The following is a 19959-nucleotide window of genomic DNA, read 5'->3' as shown; positions in this document are numbered from 1 at the left end:
GAGGACGTGAAGGCCACATCTCAATGACCTCAGCAGGAGGAGGACGTGAAGGCCACCTCTCAATGACCTCAGCAGGAGGAGGACGTGAAGGCCACCTCTCGATGACCTTCGTGGCCATCTCTCGCACGGAGCTCTCTCCTGTCGGTCCTACGTGCGGTCGGGGTTCTGTCGCCGAGGCTGTGCAATCTGGTGCCAGGGGAGGTTGTGCCGGTGAGACGGGCGAGGCAGCGTCGTGTAACGGCGGGTCTTCGAGTGGCCGTCGGTGGCGGACGCCGGTGGCGGCCAGCCACCTCTGATCTGCAATGCTGCTTTCAGCCTCCGGTGTCTCCTCTGTGATCACCTCCCGCAAAGCTATTTGGACTTGGGTCTGAACCTGCGGTTGATCCAGCCAGACTAATAGCCAGGATACCATCTCTGGGCCTAGCTCTCGTCCACGGAGCTCCACATCTTCTGTGTGCACTTTAATATCTCTGCTTATTTTCTTCTTCTTATATCCTCCGTCTCTGCGGTGTCTTCTGCTACTGCACACTCTTTGCTTATAACCTCTGCGTGTAGCGGAGCCTTCGTCTTCTGTGCTTAGATCCATGTCCATCCATGTCCATACAGCTTTGCGTGTCTCCGGAAGGACAACCTCGCAGCCGTCGGCGGTGGCCAGCTCTGATCTCTCTGCTTGTTTGTCAGTTGTCGACTGCATGGAATCAGGAGCGTGGGACGGGGTCTCGTCTACATCTGAATCAGGTTCAGAGAACCTGAAATACTGCAATGCTGCAATGCAATATGCAATGCTGCTTTCAGCCTCCGGTTTCAGCCTCCGGTCCTGCTTGACTTCCTCCGATACCAGAGAAAGTTCAGAGAACCTATCTGCAATGCTGCTTTCAGCCTCTGCTGTCTCCTTTGCGATCACCTCCCGCAAAGCTATTTGGACTTGGGTCTGAACCTGCGGTTGATCCGCTGCTCCTTCCATGACTGCTTGTATTGCAGGCTCTCCGTCTGTGACGACTTCAACAGGCGGAACAGTTTCAGCCACGACCGGCGTTCCGGTCGACATCTCGGTTTCAGCCGCGGCTTCGGCACTGACGACCCGACTTATTACAGCCTCAGGTTCTTTTGCTAGGGTCGGCACCTCCGACTCGACGGCCTGCGTCTCGATTGGTTTCTCAACGTTCTCGCCGGTGGCCACGGTTTCAGGTCCAGACAGACAATCTGTAGCCTCTTGTGCTCCTTCAGCTGAATCTGTAGGTTCCAGTGAAGTTTTATCAACATCCAGTGTTTCAGCAGCGACCTGTGCATCTTCTGACCGCTCGTCAGTTGTAAGGAGCACCTTCTGAGCTGCGTTCACCTACAGGGTTGTCACGATGAGGACATTTTAGTCACAAATAACTGAAAATTTAGTAATTGACTAATAACTCAAATAAAGAATGTACTATGATCAAAACAGACCATTCATTTCACAATTGCATACTTATCATAAATGTTCACAAATAGCGGAAATAGTAGATCTGCAAGCTCACAGCAAGCTCAAATTATTCCGATTGTGCCATTGTGTAGTAATATTGTGACAGGTCTAATCTCACCTCAGCCGCTGTCTCCTTTTCGGTGGTTTTGTCCATTTCTTTCCGTCTCTGGGATGGGTGTTGACTTTCACTCACACCAAGCTCCTTGTCTTTATTCTCTGCGTCTTCTTTCTTTTGGACCTTCCTCTCCTCGGTCTCATCCGGTTTAACGTCCACTGTGTCAGCGAGGCTCTCGATTGGCTCAGCATGGTCTACCGCTGTCTCTCGTATGATCTGGCAAGGCAAGGCACGTTTATTTGTAGAGCACATTTCAACAACAAAGGCAATTCAAAGTGCTTTACGCAAAACATGAAGCAAAGGAAACAAGGTATATGTTTGAATTCAGTCAAAAGGAAGAAAAAACAAGTTAAACACCCATCTCCTTAATAGGAAACACCTATTCAAAACAGACACAGAAAAAAACAACGTAAAATGACATTTGAATACGTAATAAGTAACAAATAAAATGGCAATATAAGAGAGTAAAATTACAGTGCAGAAGATTAATTAGAAAAATCACAATGACAGTCAGCGGCAAACCTTCACTGTGATTTAACAGAACTGAGAGTTGTTGTTTTCATCAGGTGGAACATGCATTGTACCTGATCTTCTGCAGGTGTCCTGTCCGACTCTTCTGAACCTGTTGTGAGCGGAACGGCCTCCTCCTCTGCCTTTTCTCTTCCGGTTTCCAAACTCTGTTCTTCTGTCTCCTCGCACTCCGTCGGCGGTGGGCGACACACGTCCTCTGTAGGCTCGGGGAACGCATCTGCACTGCTAACGGCCACCGTGCCTCGGCCCTCTTCGACCACCTCAGTGGTCAGCTCTGTTCTCTCTCCGTCTTTGTCAGTTGTTGACTGATTGGATTCAGGGACGTGGGACGGGGTCTCGTCTACATCTGCTGCCTTGACCTCTTCTGGTACCAGAGGCTCAGGTTTATCCTCTGGTACCAGAGGCTCAGGGTTACCTTCTGGTACCAGCGGCTCAGGTTTAGCCTCTGAATCAGGTCCAGGGAACACATCTGCACTGCTGCTTTCAACCAACATGCCTTTGTCCTCTGTGACAGTTGGCTCTTGTCGTCTTTCCTCCTCCGAGACTTCTGTTACTTGTACCTCGGGCGTCGCCTCTGTGATCCCATCCAGCGGAACAATTTGGACTTGCGTTTGAACGGGCATTTCATCCGCTGCTGCACCCAAGACCTCAGCTTCTTTCTCTTGGATTGGCACCTCCTCCGCCTCCTTTAGTTCCTCTTGGGTTGGCACCTCCGTCGTCTCAGTTAGTTTGTCCACGTTCTCACCAGCAGCCACAGGTTCGGGTCCAGGCACCGCTTCCTCAGAAACAACTTCACTCACTTCTGCCTCAAGTGCATCTTTAGCAACATCCAATGCTTCTTCGAGCCCCTCGTCGGGATAAATGAGCATCGTCTGAGACGCCTCTGCAGTTACAGGCACCTCGGCTGCCATCTCTTCAGTGATCTCGTCCTTTTCTTTACGTGTCTGAGATGGAGGTTGACTTTCAACAACAGCCTCCTCTTTAATCTCTGCGTCTCCTTCCTCCTGCACATGCCTCTCCTCTGTCTGGTCTGTCTTAACGTCCACCTCTGTCTGGTCTGTCTTAACGTCCACCTCTGCCTCGTCTGTCTTAACGTCCACCGCGTCGGCGACGCCTTTCATCGGGTCTGCCTGGTCCGTCTCTGCCTCTCGCTTGATCTCCTGCTCTTCCGTCGCGTCCGGCTGTGGTTCGGACGTCCCGTCAGACTCTTCTGAAGCGGTTGCGAGTGGAACGGCCTCCTCCACCATCACTTCCTGGACAACAAGGCAGAGACAACGATGGAAATATGATGTTTCCGTTAATTTCCTCCAGACATCTTATACAGATTAATTGCAAACAATTTACTATTACAATTTACAATGTTCTATTACTATTTGCACTTTAGGCATGGCAGACACGCTTATCCATGACCGACTTACAATAGGCAAGGCAATCACATACATATAATACAGAGACATTGCAGTGTCTCAAGAACCTAGCATCTGTCAAGCAATATACTATCAAAATAATCTGTACATTGAAACTATAGGACACCAGGAAAACAAAGAACCCAGCATTCTAACATTTATGTAAACATAATAGGCTCTAATGAAGGCTCTTCACTCTGTTCCATTCTGGTCAAACAGAGTCAGTGTTAATGATACTAATGAAGGCTCTGTTCCATTCTGGTCAAACAGAGTCAGTGTTAATGATACTAATGAAGGCTCTGTTCCATTCTGGTCAAACAGAGTCAGTGTTAATGATACAAATGAAGGCTCTGTTCCATTCTGGTCAAACAGAGTCAGTGTTAATGATACTAATGAAGGCTCTGTTCCATTCTGGTCAAACAGAGTCAGTGTTAATGATACTAATGAAGGCTCTGTTCCATTCTGGTCAAACAGAGTCAGTGTTAATGATACTAATGAAGGCTCTGTTCCATTCTGGTCAAACAGAGTCAGTGTTAATGATACTAATGAAGGCTCTGTTCCATTCTGGTCAAACACTTGGCTCACTGGAAACACTGGAAAGGGTTCCAAATGTCCCTGTACGGGTGTGTAACTCTGAGAGTGTACATGGGAGTTATGGGGGTCCTTGAAATTAACACTCACATGATGGCTAGAAACCCACCTACTACACAAGCAGATTACAGTTGCATTTCAGGTCAACTTGACTGTGTTTTTCCTGTGACATTTTATACAGATTAATGCAAACAATTTACTGTTACAATTTACAATGTTCTATTTCTATTTTCACTTTAGGCATGGCAGACACTCTTATCCATGAGCGACTTACAATAGGCAAGGCAATCACATACATATAATACAGAGACATTGCAGTGTCTCAAGAACCTAGCATCTGTCAAGCAATATACTATCAAAATAATCTGTACATTGAAACTATAGGACACCAGGAAAACAAAGAACCCAGCATTCTAACATTTATGTAAACATAATAGGCTCTAATGAAGGCTCTTCACTCTGTTCCATTCTGGTCGAACAGAGTCAGTGATAATGATACTAATGAAGGCTCTGTTCCATTCTGGTCAAACAGAGTCAGTGTTAATGATACTAATGAAGGCTCTAAATGCAGAAGGAGTAGAGGACACTGGAGAAGCTACTTTATCGGAGGGAATGTGCAATATGATATGAGATGTATGCTTGTTCCTGCTCATTCTGTTCTTGTCTTTGTTGCCATAATCTGCTAGGGACATCATACATCCACTGTTTTTACTGTATATATTTCTGTGTGTGTGTGTGTGTGTGTGTGTGTGTGTGTGTGTGTGTGTGTGTAATAAACTCCAGAATGTATGTGAATACGTTGTTGTGTTGGCATATGTTCTCTGCGACTGCAACTTGATAGAACCTCACCTACCACCCCTTGGTTTTAGAGGAAGACTTCTAGAGACCTTGTATGTAGATGGTCAGGTCACCCAAATCATTGCCCCCTGTCTGGCCTGTCTATCTCTTGAGTCTGAGTCTAAACGTCACAGCAGCACCCAGGTGGCTGGAGCCCACCTTGTGCAAGCAAAGCATCCCCTTTCAGTTACCCTTTTCAAATTGCCCTATTATAGCGCCACCAGGAGGCCACAATGCCTGACCTGGCAGAGGTTTTAATGCGTACAGATACACACACACACACACACACACACACACACACACACACTCTCTCTCTCACTCTCTCTCTCTCTCTCTCTCTCTCTCTCTCTCTCTCTCACTATCTCACTATCTCACACACACACACACACACACACACACTTTGAGTTTTAACTCCCAACATTTCCACCGCTCGCTCTGCAGCGGCTCAATGCGCTCTGCTTTCTAGACACGGCTGCATTGCTGCAACCACAGCCCGTGGCTTTCAAACACCGCCTAGGCCCGGCTCTTCAAAGTGGATGAACACACTGACTTCTATGCATTTTGACTTCATATAGGCCCACGCTATAGAAACACCAGATGTAGTAAAATGCACGAATTCATTAAATGTTACTACCTCTGTGCGTTCAACGATTAACGCCGGTTCGGTCATCTTCTGTAGACAACAATGCGAGGGCTCGGGCCGCCGGCGTGCAGCCTGGGCATTGCACCCCTATGATTGAACCCTAGGCTGCAAAAATGCCAGCCGGACAGCGTGTCGCGGGTTCGAATTCCGATCCCGACGAGCTTTGCTGCATGTAACTCTCCATTTCTTCTCAGTCTACTGTCCGAATCCTATCTATAATAGGCATAAAAGCCCCCCAAAAAAATATATATAAAAAGACAATGCGTGTGGACCTGGGGGAGGGGCCTACCGAACGTAACCAATCGGCGCCAAGAACATGTAGCCATGCTATGCATACGTTGTATCAGCACCAGAGATGAAGATACAGCATGAAGTGATGCTTAATAATAGTAATAGTTAATAGTTTAGCTTAATTGTACAGTATTCAAATTTACATAGATTACATAAAAATAAATAAATGCATGAAAAACGTATATGTACTAGATAGATAAAGCAGACAGGAGGACAAGTGTTTCATAAATATATCCAAAGGTATTTTATTAACTTGTTGATTTTAATCAGATATATCCATTTACAACAATAAACGTAATCATGTTTACAGCACAGGACATTTCATGCAAGTTAGAGAGAAAGGCAGAATGATACAGAAATACATTGTTGAAAGGAAAGCAATACAACTCCGCCAATATACATTTGAATGCTTTAAGAAATATTTTCTACTGTTTCAACACATGACTTTGCTCATAATCATTGGCAAATGTGAATTTATCTGCAAAGACACAATCTTTACACACACACACACACACACACACACACACACACACACACACACACACACACACACACACACACACACACACACACACACACACACACACACACACACACACACACACACACACACACACACACACACACACACACACACACACACACACACACACACACACACACACACAAACTAACTACCTATCCCCCAGATTCTGTTTCTGTAGACTGAGTGATGTGAAGCTGGCCAATAAATCAGTCACCTCATCTACCTGAAAAGGAAAAGTAACTTGGTGTTAAAACATACACATATTTAAATACATATATTTGGACTTGTATCATATCATCGCTGTCAGGCAGAAGCTTTGTATCCCCAATTCCCCATATTCAATAGTTTTTTGTTTTTGTTCTACATGAATTAATCTAAATCAATCTACAAGCTGACAATGTGTCACATCGTTATGCTTGTAGATCTGCTACCAAAGTAGCATGCCCCAGCCAGTGTGATTTCTGGTCTAGAGGGGCGGATCCGGTGGATCCTATTGGTTCACTGGTCATTCTATTTCCTGAAGAGTAACGGGGACATACAAGGTTTCCACCAACAGTGACAATGTGTGTTGATGTGAGTGTCTACGTACCTGTTCTTTGGTGCGTGTGTGTTGAAGCTGTGTGGAGATGTGGTCCAGTCTCTCTCTGGCTTCACTCTGCCCCATGAGGTTCAGGTATTCCCTCAGCATTTGAATAATCTGCAAAAGAGGACAGACAGGAATTTTTAGCAAAGTTCCCAGTGTCAGACATCAACATGTGCTCATTTTGCTTATAGTGGATTCCCTTTGTTGTCTCCGTCCGGCCGAAAGGCATGGCAGAGACGGATGGACAGGGTTTTGCACCCTGTCCATCCGTCTGAACAGGTAATCTCCGGCATCGTTAGCCCTATCGCAGCGAAACTGTGCACACACACTTCCTGGATGCCAGAGCATCATCAAGTGATGATAGTCAAATGATCAAGACAGATCAGACAGATCTTTTTTATTAGCTTTTTCCATCGTGTAACCATGGTAACCATGGTTTCCATGCGTTGTTTGGTCGTATTGCAGTTGTGCATGTCACAAAACCGAGGGCGAGGCTTGATTTCATAGGGCGTGCCAGATTGATTTCAGCCGTCACATTTATCACTGCTAGGAATTAAATTAAGGAAGGATCAGCTGTTTGCGATCACTTTATAAATGCCGTGGCGACGTGAGTTTACTACAAAACCTACAAAAAACCTATTGGGACAGATTTTACACTCAATTGATAAATGAGGGCCAATGTGATTTGTGTGTCTTGTCCAGTCTGACTTAACAAATGGAGGTGTATGTAACTTGCCAGGATAAATATTTAGTTATGATTTACCTTCTGCCTTCTATTACTTCTGTATATTAAGAGCTAGCACAAACCCACTTCCCAAATCCATCAATAAATCAATATACCTCCTCTTCATCCCCTCACTCCTCATCAAAAAAGTAGAGAATGGTAGAAACAAAGAATATCAGAATTTAGGGTCGTTTTAGAAGAATGCTTAATATTGTAATATTAAATAGCTGATCTATAAGCTTGTGATCCAAAGTGTTGAGCTTGTAGATCTGCTGTTATCGGCACACAACACTAACGTGCAGATGCATATATATATATATATCAGGCTTAACTAATGTTACCTGTGTAACTTCCCCTCTAAGGGTTTCTAAGCTCTGCGAGTCTCCCTCCTGCAGGATGTTAAGCTTGGAGCGGGCCAGGTGTAGTGGGGTCCTCCCGGCTCGATCCAGGGCGTCCACACGTGCTCCTGCACAGTAACATTACACCAAGGATATAATATATTGTCACTGTACAGACAACTGTAAATATTAAATAATTATAATACATATCCATTATCCAACATTCTCACCTCCTCTCAGCAACGTGGTGATTACAGGCACATGGTTGGTACAGGCCGCTTCAGACACATAGACAGAAAGGAATGTTAACACAATGATCACCTCGTTGATGTCTCAAACGAATGAACAAGCAAGGATTAGTTATTAGCTCACACTCGGACAAAGGGGGGGGGGGGGGGGATCCTCTAATGTTGCATCACTGTAATGTGCTTTCATTGTATAAAGTAATTAGCTTTAAAATGGTAACTGGTGCATTTATATAGCACCTTCATCCAAGGCGCTTTACATAGTGCATCAATTAACCCATTCACCCACTCATATTCATACACCATGGCAGCAGAAACCATGCAAGGCACCAACCAGCACATCAGGAGCAATTAGGGGTTCAGTGTCTTGCTCAAGGACACTTCGACACGAACTCTGGGGGAGCCCGGGTTCAAACAGGCAACCTTGAGGTTACCATCCAGCCACTCTACCCTGAGCCACCGCCGCCCCTTCATTAATTTCATCAATTAAATCCATCAATTAGCTTTCATTTGTACACTCAGTCAGAATTACAGATCCATAAGGGTCCATTTGATTCTGATTTCTATCAATCACTTAGTTGGGGCACACCCCATAGACTCCCCTCAAGCAAACCTGGGGGTCCCTGGACACAGTGTCGTAGAATGAACAGGTGTTTTCTTATAGCGCTTGTGTAAATAAAAGTGTTGTGATATTCAGGGCTGAGCTCCATTCCACACAGAGTCATGAGTTGTTGTTCTGATGATCTGTCCTACCCAGGTGAAGAGGGGTGTTTCCCAAACCATCTCGCTGGTTGGGGTCGGCACCGTGGCTCAGCAGCAGTTGCACTAGAAGACCAACAAAACAGGACAGAGATCAGTTGTTACACTTTACCTAATGCTAGTAAACAACAACAGTAGTAGTAGTAGAAGTAAACAGAAAGCCAATGCTAAGAACTGGAGGGGGTAGAGACATCGATTGAGGTTGAGTAGATTTCGAGTCAAGACAATATTTTTGGAAATGCGCTCTGCCTCTTTTGCCCTCACTCTCCACACAGAATATGTGAACCTCGCATCAGCAAAGCCTGCTCAATCATGATTGGTCAATACTACTCAGATTGCAAACGAACTACAAACGGAAACAAGAACATTTCCAACCCCAAAAATATTGTCCCTTGCCTAATGCTTTTTATAGAGATTAGTTCACAATACTAAGAGCAAAGTTAATCATCCATTTTCCAGGTTAATCGAGAAGACCTACCTATGCTCTCATTTCCATTGCAGGAAGAAAAGTGGAGGGCTGTTCTTCCCTTGTCATCTGCAGCACAGGGGTCAATTTTGTCTTGTAGAAGCTTTCGCACTGCAAGAGCAAAATTTAAATATAATTCATATATAAATTAAAATGTATTGTTTTGTAAAACACAAGAGTTCTATTGTTTCACAGCGTCTTTACATTGACTTAGCCTGCACTGCAGTTAAATCTCGTACCTGTATCGATGTCGTTGCCATTGGCTGCCTCTCTGAGTCTTTTCATAGCTGTAGGGGTGAGATATGCAGTCAATTGAATTAATTGTCTACAAAACATAGCTTAACCACCACCCTATTTTTTTTTATGATTGTCAGGTGGCAATAGCCAGTCTACAAGCTCAGAAGCATCACAATACAATGTGTAATTGTGAGCTTGTAGGTGTTCTCTTTTCACTACTTTAGTTATATGTTTTTGAAACATTTTGACAAAATAGCCAGTTCATATCGGAACAAATGGCACACTTTTACAGAAATGTCTTTCATTGTTTAGTACAGACAGGTATTTATAAGATAGACTGGTAGACCAATTTATTCATGTATCAAGGGATTGTAATTTTCTTTTAAGGGTTGTTAATGACCAACTATACAGATTGCATGCAACGCATTATTAATTCGAAGTGTATATTTGTAGGCTACGTCTAATGTTTTGATGAATTGAACAAGGTGGACCCTCTTGTAAACAAGTGTAATGCTTTATTGGGTAGTCCACTCACAGTTAACAGTCTTTGTAATGAGTTGTGCTTGAATTGTACTGTAATTCTGCAAACTGTTAATAAATATTTAAATCAATCAATCAATCAAGAATCCTTCCTTTACCATAAATATCTTGATAAGGGCAAGAGCCCTGGTTCCGTACAGCTCTGCCATGCCTCCTGGCTCTGTTCCCTGTCATCTTCCCCAGTTTGCTGGGTACACCAGCGCCCGGTTCAGGTCGACTTGTTGGTTCCCATAATAAATGCAGGTATCGAAGTTCTTGATCGGCCGTCTTCCCGGTTCGACCGAGTATAACGTTCCCCTCCCCAATTCCACTTATCCCGAACCCGACCGTGGCGGTGGCCCCATCAATTCTCTCCTCGTTGCTGCTGTTCTGCTGCTCGGGTTCATTCGGGGTTTCGGTCTCCACCATGTATTCCCCCTCGGAGCTAGAGCGGTCGTTATCTGAAGCGGTTCCAACAATTGGGCTCCACCCGTCCATATTAATACCGAAACATATGTAGGCTGTTTTCAGACTTTAGACGGCTGTATTTGCATATGGTTCCTGCTCTTGCTTCGTCCACAAGGAAACAAACCCGTAAATGGTGTCCACAGTTGTAACTTCGAAGCTAGTGTCCACTGTCTGCTGCATGGCATGTAAACAGACACAGCTGTCTTCCCGCACTGTTTACCTACTTTTACGTTCCTCCGAGATGTATTTTATCCATTTGATCTCGAACCAAAATGTCCCCTATTTTCCATTTCATCGACTGAAATGAGTAAAAGGCACACCCATTGTACGATCAACAACCTCCAACAATAACGACGACCAATCAGACATCATGTTGTTCATTCATTCTGATCCAATAGCATCAGCGCAACCAGGCAACCAATCAGATGGGCCTTTTGCTGGGCGCACTGTGTATATTAAATACTATACATAGGAAATTCCATTGGCCATACAGTAATTACTAATTAACAACACACAATCTGGCATCTTTCTTTAATGTCTGCTTGAACAGAAAGTCATAAAATTCTATATAAAAAAATAAATAGTGCATAATCAACAGCTTTTCACATAAAGAAATCCCACCCATCCACCTATATAATATACATAAACATTCAAATGTATGCTGTCATGTAAAAAAATAAAATAAAATGGTAAACTTTAACATATACAAAATATTTCATTAGTAATAACCTTTGAACTTTCATGGGCCATGGCAGCTATCTTACGGTGGTTTCACAAACAACTTATTTGGCATTATGAGGTGAGTTAACATGCACATCAGAGGTAGAGTCCAATGGACATAAAAAAAGGTCACCCACTGGCATAGTACACTATGGTTTAAGAGTTAAGACTTTGTTGTCAGCAGTCAGAAATCAAGTTTCAGTCCTGAAGAGACAGAGGCTCCAGCTCGCGTCAGGAAATGGGGGAATGAGGGGTCAGCCTTGGAGAATTGGGATTCCTGCTGTGCAGACATTAGTCCAGCATCACGGGCATGCTGCCACAGCTGTCTGGTGCCGACAACACCCTGCTTCTTCAGATATCCTTGCCGGCAAAACAGAGGTGGCTTGTGATGGGTCAGTGATAGGCGGAAACATGACTCTAAGGGTGGCAGAGAAAAACAGGAATGATTTACGTCAATATTTCTGTCCAGAGTAATAATGTACGCGTAGGTTGACCAACAGTCACATGGATGAAGAAATCTTTCTTTTATTTGGGTAGTCCCCAGGTATTATATATTTTCTGATTCTCGAACAATGTACATATGCAAGTCATTGTGGCAGATGCGTATGTCATACTCCTATACATCATCTAAATAAATTGAAATGTTTAATGTGCATGAAATTGTGAACATAGAAACAAGCAATGTATCAAAAGGGCATGTCTGGACATCCAGTCTAGGTGATGTGACATCCAGGTGATGCGCTGCGCTACCTGCATAGAAGGCCCTGAGGTCGGTGTGGACACAGTGTTCCAGAAAGCGTCGCAGTGGCTGGCTGTGAGAGATGGGACCATCCCACTCTGTCAGGAAGTCCTCAATCATGTGGTGCACTGCCTTGGGCCGTGGCAATGGCCAACCAGGGGGTCGGTGCCTCATGTCATTCTCTGTTGGAATAAATACATAGAAACAGATTCAGATTCAGAAGTATATTGGTAGTAACGACAGAGGATTCACTGGATAAAACTAAACTAAAAGCAAATTGGTTTAGTGATGTATCGTACATTTAAAAAATATGATGAATTCTTATTTATGAAAATGTTTATAGAATTAATGAATATTTTCTTGTCTGATGCATTATTAACCAATGAATGTTTTTCACTGGAGCATTATTAAGCCCTATCAAGATGTCCGTGCTTTGTCACACGACTATGTTGCACATCAAAAATAGCAGACCGACAAGCTCACAACACATCACATTGTGAGCTTGCAGGTCTGGTATATCCAGCGTGTGACACCATCATGCAACAAATAGGCTGATCTAGGTTCAGATAACTGCAGCACAACTAGGCAGCAGGCTTTTGGGATCAATGTAAGCTCATAAAAAAACTATAATTTTAATGGTAAACTATTGCAATGTTGTGTTACATTAACCAAATACTAATAATAATAGAATAACATAGCATTTCCCAGCAGGCCACGGTGGCCGGTGAGGTTTTTGAGGGGCGCTAGCCCCTCCTATGCCCAGCTTTCCGGGTTTGTGTAAACACAAACATTGGCTTGTGATTGGCTGATCACCCCATAGCGATGATTTGATTGGCTGAGCAAAGTACATAACATTGAAGTTAAAAATGAGGACAGAAAAGTGAAGACGGAAAAGTGAGGACGCAAATTGTGATTGGCCAGAATGAGATGATGTATGATGATAAGAGCGCCCCTCACTTCTTCAATATAGACCGACGGAAACCTTGGCTTATATTGACTGAGTATTTATATTGCCTTGTATTGAACTGTACTTTCCTGTGATTTACAAGCTTAATAAACTATTCAATTCGATCAATCATACATACCAGTAGGAAGGCTGTCATAGTGGTACAACACAGGGTGCAGGAAGTTGGACCTCCATGCTCGGGTCCACTCTGACTCTGCTCTCCCCGGCCCCAGAAAGTCTGTGCGGTTCAGCCCATACTGCATGACCAGAACCAGCAACCCATGCCTGGACACCTTGTGTCCAGAGAGAGTTGAGAACTGAGGCAGGGCTTGTAAGGGGAACTCCTCCAAGTACTCACAGTGAGAGCTGAGGGGCGAGAAGAGGAGGAATAGTCAAAACATGTCATGGAACAAGGCAAAGTATTGCAGGACAATCCATAATCCCCCACAGGGTGAAGCTGTGATTGAGTTTAAAAACTCAGTCAGTGGCCACGTTTACATGCAGGCTGATCATTCTGAATAAATACTTCTGAAGTAATTTGTTTTGCTGCGAGTTTACATGGGAAATGGTCATTCCGAATGATTGTTTACATGGAGATGTGATATAAGACATGATACATGTTAATTCACGTGAAACTACGCCATCTGTTGGACACATACAATATAGGCAGTTCATTCATTGTGACTGTCTCAACAATTACAGACAAAAGATGATACTTTAAAATCCCATCATTTCATTCCACATTAGCTTTGAGGCTGCTGGTTGGATAGGGGCGGGCATATATGTTTACCGTCTTTTTTTGTGTGGATTTCGGATCTGCAAAATGCACGAAATAACGCGCTCTATGTGCAAACTCCTCGGCGCGCCTTGGATATGAGTGCCTTGGAGTTGGAGCGCCTTGGAAATGAGCATGCTCAGAAAGACCAGAATGAACTTACATCCGAAGCAGTGTATACATGAGTCCAATTTTCTTTCAATCGCATTGAACATCGAAATAATCCGGCCAGTGACATCGGAATGGTTTTTAAATCGCATCGAGCATTTCATTCGGATTTAAGTTTTTGTAGGTGTTTACATGACGTTTAACGTTTAATAGGATTTAACTTCTATTCGGAATTAAGAGGGGTTGAAAGACCTCATGTAAACGTGGCCAGTGTGACCTCTTTTGGTACGTAGAGAAAAATAAATAAACGCTCACACACTGAGGGCCAATTGTGTTCGTATAGACGCTCCGACAAAGCCAGATGCACAGCGGTGGAGGAACTCACAATCTCTGTGGTCGTAGGCAGGCACTTTACCACTGCACCACCCGAGCTCCATGGTAATGATAAGCTACTGGTAATCATTCTTAACCCTCTGTGTGGGTTTATGTGTTAGATTGTGTTTGTTGTAAGTAATATGTCATATAATCTTTTGCTTATTTTTGGCGTTCGTCATGTGGCTTATCACAGTATAGTGGTTTAGTCGAGAAGCTAAAACACACTGCCATTTCAATTATTCTTTTAATGTTTTTTTGTGGCTTTTTAAAATTTGTTTATGGAGGGATAGAAAGTAGGCTGACAGGAAATGGGGAGAGAAATGGGGGGGTGACATGCAGTAAAGGCCGTCAGGATCGGGAGTCGAACCCACGGCACACTGCCAGACTGGATTACACTGCCATTTCTTGTTCCAACCATTCACAACATCCACTTACCCTTTAAGAAGTATGACGTCTCCCAACACACCAAACATTTGGTACGGTCCAGAGGCTTCATTGACCCGCTTCAGAATCCACGACTGTAGCCGAGTGGTCAACAGTTTTGTGAAAGGCCACATGTTGCTATGGTAACGCTGCTCAAGTACACGATGCACTGCCCGCACTGTGGTAGAACATGGGTGTAGATATGAGATGTACATCAAATAACACAATCTCTCTCTCTCTCAAGTGAGAGAGAGATAACAGTTACCTTGCCAAATTAAATATACTTCAACATTTTCCGGTAAACAATTGGGGAAATCAAAGGTGTGACCTTTACATGCAATTACATGGAAAATCAAGCATACGTATGCAAGTATTTCCAACATCTTTTCAAAAACCTAAATAAAAGTATCTATATGTTGAGGGGTGTTACCTGTGTAACGGAATCCATGGATGAACCCCCCAGCTGATGTACGGTAGTCTCTGGAGTGGGAAGCTGTCCCCAACACAAACAAGCCTGGGGTGCCGCGTCCCTCATACCATGCCGTCACCCCTGGCAACCTACCTCTGGCTCCCTCGCTGCTGGGTGGGCGGGCAGAGCTTGGGGAGAAAATCATTAGGAAATACGGACATTATCTAAATGAAACAGCCCGGAGATGTTAAGATAGAGGAGAAGCATTTCCAAAGAACAATGTCTTAAAGTCAAGTGTCCAACTTAAAATAAAAAGTGTCTTTTTTTTGCTTTTAGATTTGGGCCTGAACTTTACACTGACAATGAAGTCAAGACCCAATGTATTAAGCAACACAACATTTGTCTTTAAAAATCGTTCTTTGGAAGCAAAGCTACCCAAACAACTCACAACCTGCTTTTGGGCCCCCTGTCTGCACTGCTTAACACCTTAATTGCCCAGAACGGAGATCTCCGTCTTTTGAATTGATTATGTTGTCTGCCGAGGGCGGAGATTGTTTGATATCAGTGAGCGATACACTATATTACAGTCTAGGAGTGCCTGTTGTGCAACTATTGACGTAATTTCCGGTTTGTGAGTCATCAAAAGTGTTCCCCCTCCATAAAAGCGGACGGGAGGAGAAATCTTCTAACGCTAATAGCTCTGAATCTAAATCAATGATTCCAATTGTAATCAAAGATCGTGTTTTTGAAGGCCGATCACGGTCCCGTCGCTAGTCGCGTTACAGAAATCATGCCTCGGGTGGTCGGTGATCCTTCTGCAGATGTTTCGGTTAGATGCTATGCTATCTCCACAATCAAGATGGAGTCCTGTGTCTGGGTTCTGAAGCTGCAAATCGCTGGGAACACGATTTACTGGTTCCAACTAATGTCAAACTGAACAGCCGATGCTCTAGGTACGTCTCGGTGTAAAAATAATACAGAATTTAACATGTTAAAACTCTTAACCTTCATACCCATCAAATATGGTGAAGTTGAAATGGAAGCCCAGGCATCGGATGACGCGGTCATAGGGCTGACGCAGGGAGAAGTTATCGTTATGATAAGCTGGCAGGTTGGCTGGCGTCACCCCGGAGCCGTTCCTCTCCTGTGGGCCGTCCAGGAGCTCAGCCAGCGTAAGGTACAACTGCTTCCTCTTCTCCTTCCTGCCAGGCCTCGACTGGCCCTTCTTTCTGCCCGATCTCACCCTTTCATCGTCTCTCCGCTGGACGATGGCGATGTCCTCCAGGCCTCCCTCTGCCAGCCCATCAAGGGACTTGAGCTGGTATGTGTCCAACAGCTCATTGTTCACGGCTCTGAGGGGGAAATAGGCCTGTCAGCAGTGCACACTTCAGTGAGTCCTGTAAGCCCACATGCCTTGTATGCACTTATTAACCCATTTAGGACTGAGACCAGATTTGGCTAAATGTCTATGTCAGTGGTGCTCAACCTCCAAATATGTTTTCTATTTTTAAATAATTAGCGTTGTTGTTCCAGGGACCATGAAAACAATAAGAAAGTTTCATGGAACTGTGACACTAGAATGAACACTGGTTCACCTAAATCAGCAGTCATTCTCTGGGGCTCATAAAAGTGCACAGCAAGTCCACGGACAGTCCAACAAATGACAGACCAACTGTCTGTGCTCATGATCCTTAAACCTAAGTTTGCATACATGTGTCACACACCAGGTAGCTACCAACGTGTCAAGCTTTCAGACCAACTATTTTCTGTATGCAACACCAGGCACGTAAAGTATAAAATAGGCTTTAGAGTCGCACCACTAAAACCATTCAATTCATCAATTGCATACTGTAGTACCTGAGATCTCCCACATAATGTGTTTGCCAGGCCAGTCGAACAGGACTGGGGCTGTAGAGATGGATTCGGCTCGCTCTGCCCAGGATGCTCTGGGCTGTTTCAAATGCAGAGTTTCCTTTGCCCAGAATCAGTACTGCTTGGTCTTTGTAGTCCTCAGGATCTGTAGAGATGGACTCATAACCCTCAGCCAGGTCAGAACCAACAAACGGAACCTTCTGTGGATCCCAGAGCCCTGTTGACACCAGGAGGACCCTGGGGGTGAGAAAAAGTTATGCAACCTCTTGTTTTGTGTGTGTGTGTGTGTGTGTGTGTGTGTGTGTGTGTGTGTGTGTGTGTGTGTGTGTGTGTGTGTGTGTGTGTTTTTTTTCTTTTTCATTTCCCCCACAATTAATTCGCTGCAGTTTCTCTGTGTGTACTGGGGTGTCAACCCAGCACATCCACGAAGTGATGTAGAAAACCCACATGCCTCCTCTGATATACATGGAGCGACCAGCTTCTAATTTTCACCTAACAGCAAGAATTTACATCAGCGGAGCATAATGGACACAGCTAGTCCCCCACCCTGACCAGCCAGCAGGGGTCACTATTAATACAGCAACAAGAACACACCAGTAATCTCAAACCAAAGGCATGCTGCCATACTGTATTTGACCACATACATAGATACCTAAAAAAAACTCTTATCATCATACATCATCTCATTCCGGCCAATCAGAATGTGTGTCCTCGCCTTAGTCTACAAGGTTTGTGTTACGCAATGTTTGTGTTTACACAAACACTCAAAATTGTCCATTCTTTGTCAATGGCATTTAATGTTTGCGTTAGTGTAAGTTTGTGTTTACACACACACACACACACACACACACACACACACACACACACACACACACACCAAAAGCTGGAATAAAGTAGAATCTGCACACTGGATCTGGCTACATGGGTGACATTTCGAGCTACCATGCTCTTCCTCAGACTGAGGTCATGTTGTGAGCTTGCATATCTGCTATTTTCAGATAATTCTTAACACCACAAATATTCCGAGGTCCCTGGCACAAAATCTTTTCAGATGGGGTTTGCGGCCAAATACATATGAATTTGGTTGTTCTTCACAATAAAATGTTCGAGAACCATTTATCTATTAAAGGGTTTAATTTGGACATGCTAAATACCTGCATGTATAGTCCAGGCCACGCTGATCAGTAAGTGTGTACATCCTGCCTCTTGGTGACAGCGATGCTCGGACCTTGCCAATGTCCACTCCGTAGTGGACCCTCAGCCCCAGCTCTTTCTCAAACATGGCCAGGTAGCGGAGGAAGGCGTCTGCCGACGGGTACAGCTCCTGGCTCACTCGTTGTAGGAGGAGGTCAGGCCTGTCACTCAGCAGCGAGTTCCAGTCGTGACGCAGGTTGAACTCTCTGTTCCGTCTCCCCGTGTAGATCTTGTTGATACTGATGAGCTTCCTGTGCCTGGGATATCTTTGTACAAATCAACAGAACAATATAAGCACTCAAACGATCTGTGTCAGATAGCACTTAGTTGACTTCATTGAGCCATTGATATCCCTCATTGTGTTTTATTCATTACTTCTTGTACAATTGTGTAAAATGCATTATTATTATTATTATTATTAGCACATGCACTACCTGAAACTAATATTAAACACGGTACCTATAGAGCCGACTCGGATGAATTAACTATTAGTTTACTATATCATGTATGTATAGAAGGTTTAAGTCGTTACTACACACTCACTACTGGCAGTGGCAAGCATCAGACTTTGGGATAACACTATCCTGATCTCACAAGCTAATTGTTCCTATTCACAAAATTACATTATATGATATGTTGTTTTGACACCTACATTTTGAAGAAGCTGCCCGGTTCAGAGTTTCTCTCCAATATGATATAATCTCTTTGAGCCTTGGACAGAAAATGTCCCATCTGCAGACCAGCTGGCCCTGCTCCAAGGACACAGTAGTCATAGTGATGCGTGCTGTTGTGTTGGTTTGAAGAACAGTGGACCAGGCCAAGGATGACCAGAAGATGGAAGAGAAGGAAGCCTGAATCCATAACCTGTAATAACATGACAAGGGACAAGATAGTGATGAGAGTGGATGTGGGACATTTGAATCTATTATACAATTCAAGGACACCAAAGCCATCTTCAATCTCTTGTTAATTAATCTGCACAACCGAACAGTATTTCTCATGCTGCATAATGCTTATACATTTTCTTATGACTTATGCTGTATTTACTGTATTTGGCAGCCAATGGCGAAGCGTTTCATATTTTTACCTGCCGACTTGAGCTATATGGTGGGTTGAACAGTTACAGTAAAAAACTGGCCTAATCAGTCGGTATGCTATAGACTCGATCGTACTGTAGATGATTCATGCCCGCATTATGGCTTCAAACCCAATAACCACAGGACAAAGCCACCTATCACCGTACAGTACAGAACTATACAATGCAGTTGAATGTGGTGTGGTGTAATACGTAACAACAGCAAGTCCAAACTGCGTGGATCAAACTAATTAAACTCCTGGTCCGACATGAAACATGTTTGAGGATGAAACCAGATGTGTAGTGCGTATACAAGTTTAAAAAAAGAAACTACCTTTTACTGCAGTCGACCCCTCTCTCCCAAAATCCAGTGGTTTAGCATTTGGCTGTGGAAGACATGTCGTCAGAGAAGAGAATCTACATGTTGGCAATTACTTGCATTTCATAATGCTAAACGATGATCCCCTCCATAGAGTTATAATGTGCCCCTCAGCCACCAGCAGCAGACCAGCAGAGCCATTTCCCCCTGGCCCCGAGGAACACCAATGAAATGCTGGATATTAAAAGGGGGCGTGGTTATAAGAATAG

The 19959-nt window shown here is 44.1% G+C and overlaps 3 protein-coding genes across 7 annotated transcripts in view; all 3 read right to left on the bottom strand.

The window, feature by feature from the left end:
- LOC308324106 (uncharacterized protein) overlaps window positions 1-5773 on the bottom strand; it is a 46425-nt gene extending 40652 nt beyond the window's left edge. For all 5 annotated transcript variants that reach the window (XM_080776028.1, XM_080776030.1, XM_080776029.1 and 2 more), the window contains exons 1-4: window positions 5571-5773; window positions 2156-3355; window positions 1575-1787; window positions 96-1339 (exon numbers count right to left, since the gene is read on the bottom strand). In XM_080776028.1, the coding sequence (XP_080632154.1) occupies window positions 96-1339; window positions 1575-1787; window positions 2156-3355; window positions 5571-5606 (2693 nt within the window). In that variant the 5' untranslated portion in view covers window positions 5607-5773. The remainder of the gene's footprint in view (window positions 1-95; window positions 1340-1574; window positions 1788-2155; window positions 3356-5570) is intronic.
- A 342-nt stretch (window positions 5774-6115) lies between these two features.
- Window positions 6116-11017, bottom strand: ankrd54 (ankyrin repeat domain 54). Its single transcript, XM_080776035.1, has 8 exons — window positions 10387-11017; window positions 9751-9798; window positions 9524-9622; window positions 9040-9111; window positions 8272-8319; window positions 8045-8169; window positions 6986-7093; window positions 6116-6619 (listed from the first exon to the last, which is right to left on the bottom strand). Exons 1-8 carry the CDS (start codon window positions 10763-10765, stop codon window positions 6545-6547), a joined length of 954 nt encoding a protein of 317 aa, XP_080632161.1. The 5' UTR covers window positions 10766-11017; the 3' UTR covers window positions 6116-6544.
- A 233-nt stretch (window positions 11018-11250) lies between these two features.
- Window positions 11251-19881, bottom strand: foxred2 (FAD-dependent oxidoreductase domain containing 2). The gene is made up of 10 exons (XM_080775845.1): window positions 19706-19881; window positions 18949-19160; window positions 18257-18562; window positions 17088-17339; window positions 16244-16582; window positions 15252-15418; window positions 14834-14999; window positions 13280-13506; window positions 12206-12376; window positions 11251-11872 (listed from the first exon to the last, which is right to left on the bottom strand). Exons 2-10 carry the CDS (start codon window positions 19155-19157, stop codon window positions 11640-11642), a joined length of 2070 nt encoding a protein of 689 aa, XP_080631971.1. The 5' UTR covers window positions 19158-19160; window positions 19706-19881; the 3' UTR covers window positions 11251-11639.
- Between the last annotated feature and the right edge of the window lie 78 nt (window positions 19882-19959).

This window comes from Protomyctophum bolini (genome assembly GCF_963924005.1).
Source record: "Protomyctophum bolini genome assembly, chromosome: 11".
Taxonomy (NCBI): domain Eukaryota; kingdom Metazoa; phylum Chordata; class Actinopteri; order Myctophiformes; family Myctophidae; genus Protomyctophum; species Protomyctophum bolini.
The sequence above is the reverse complement of the archived record's forward strand: the minus strand, read 5'-3'. Positions and strand labels throughout refer to the sequence as shown.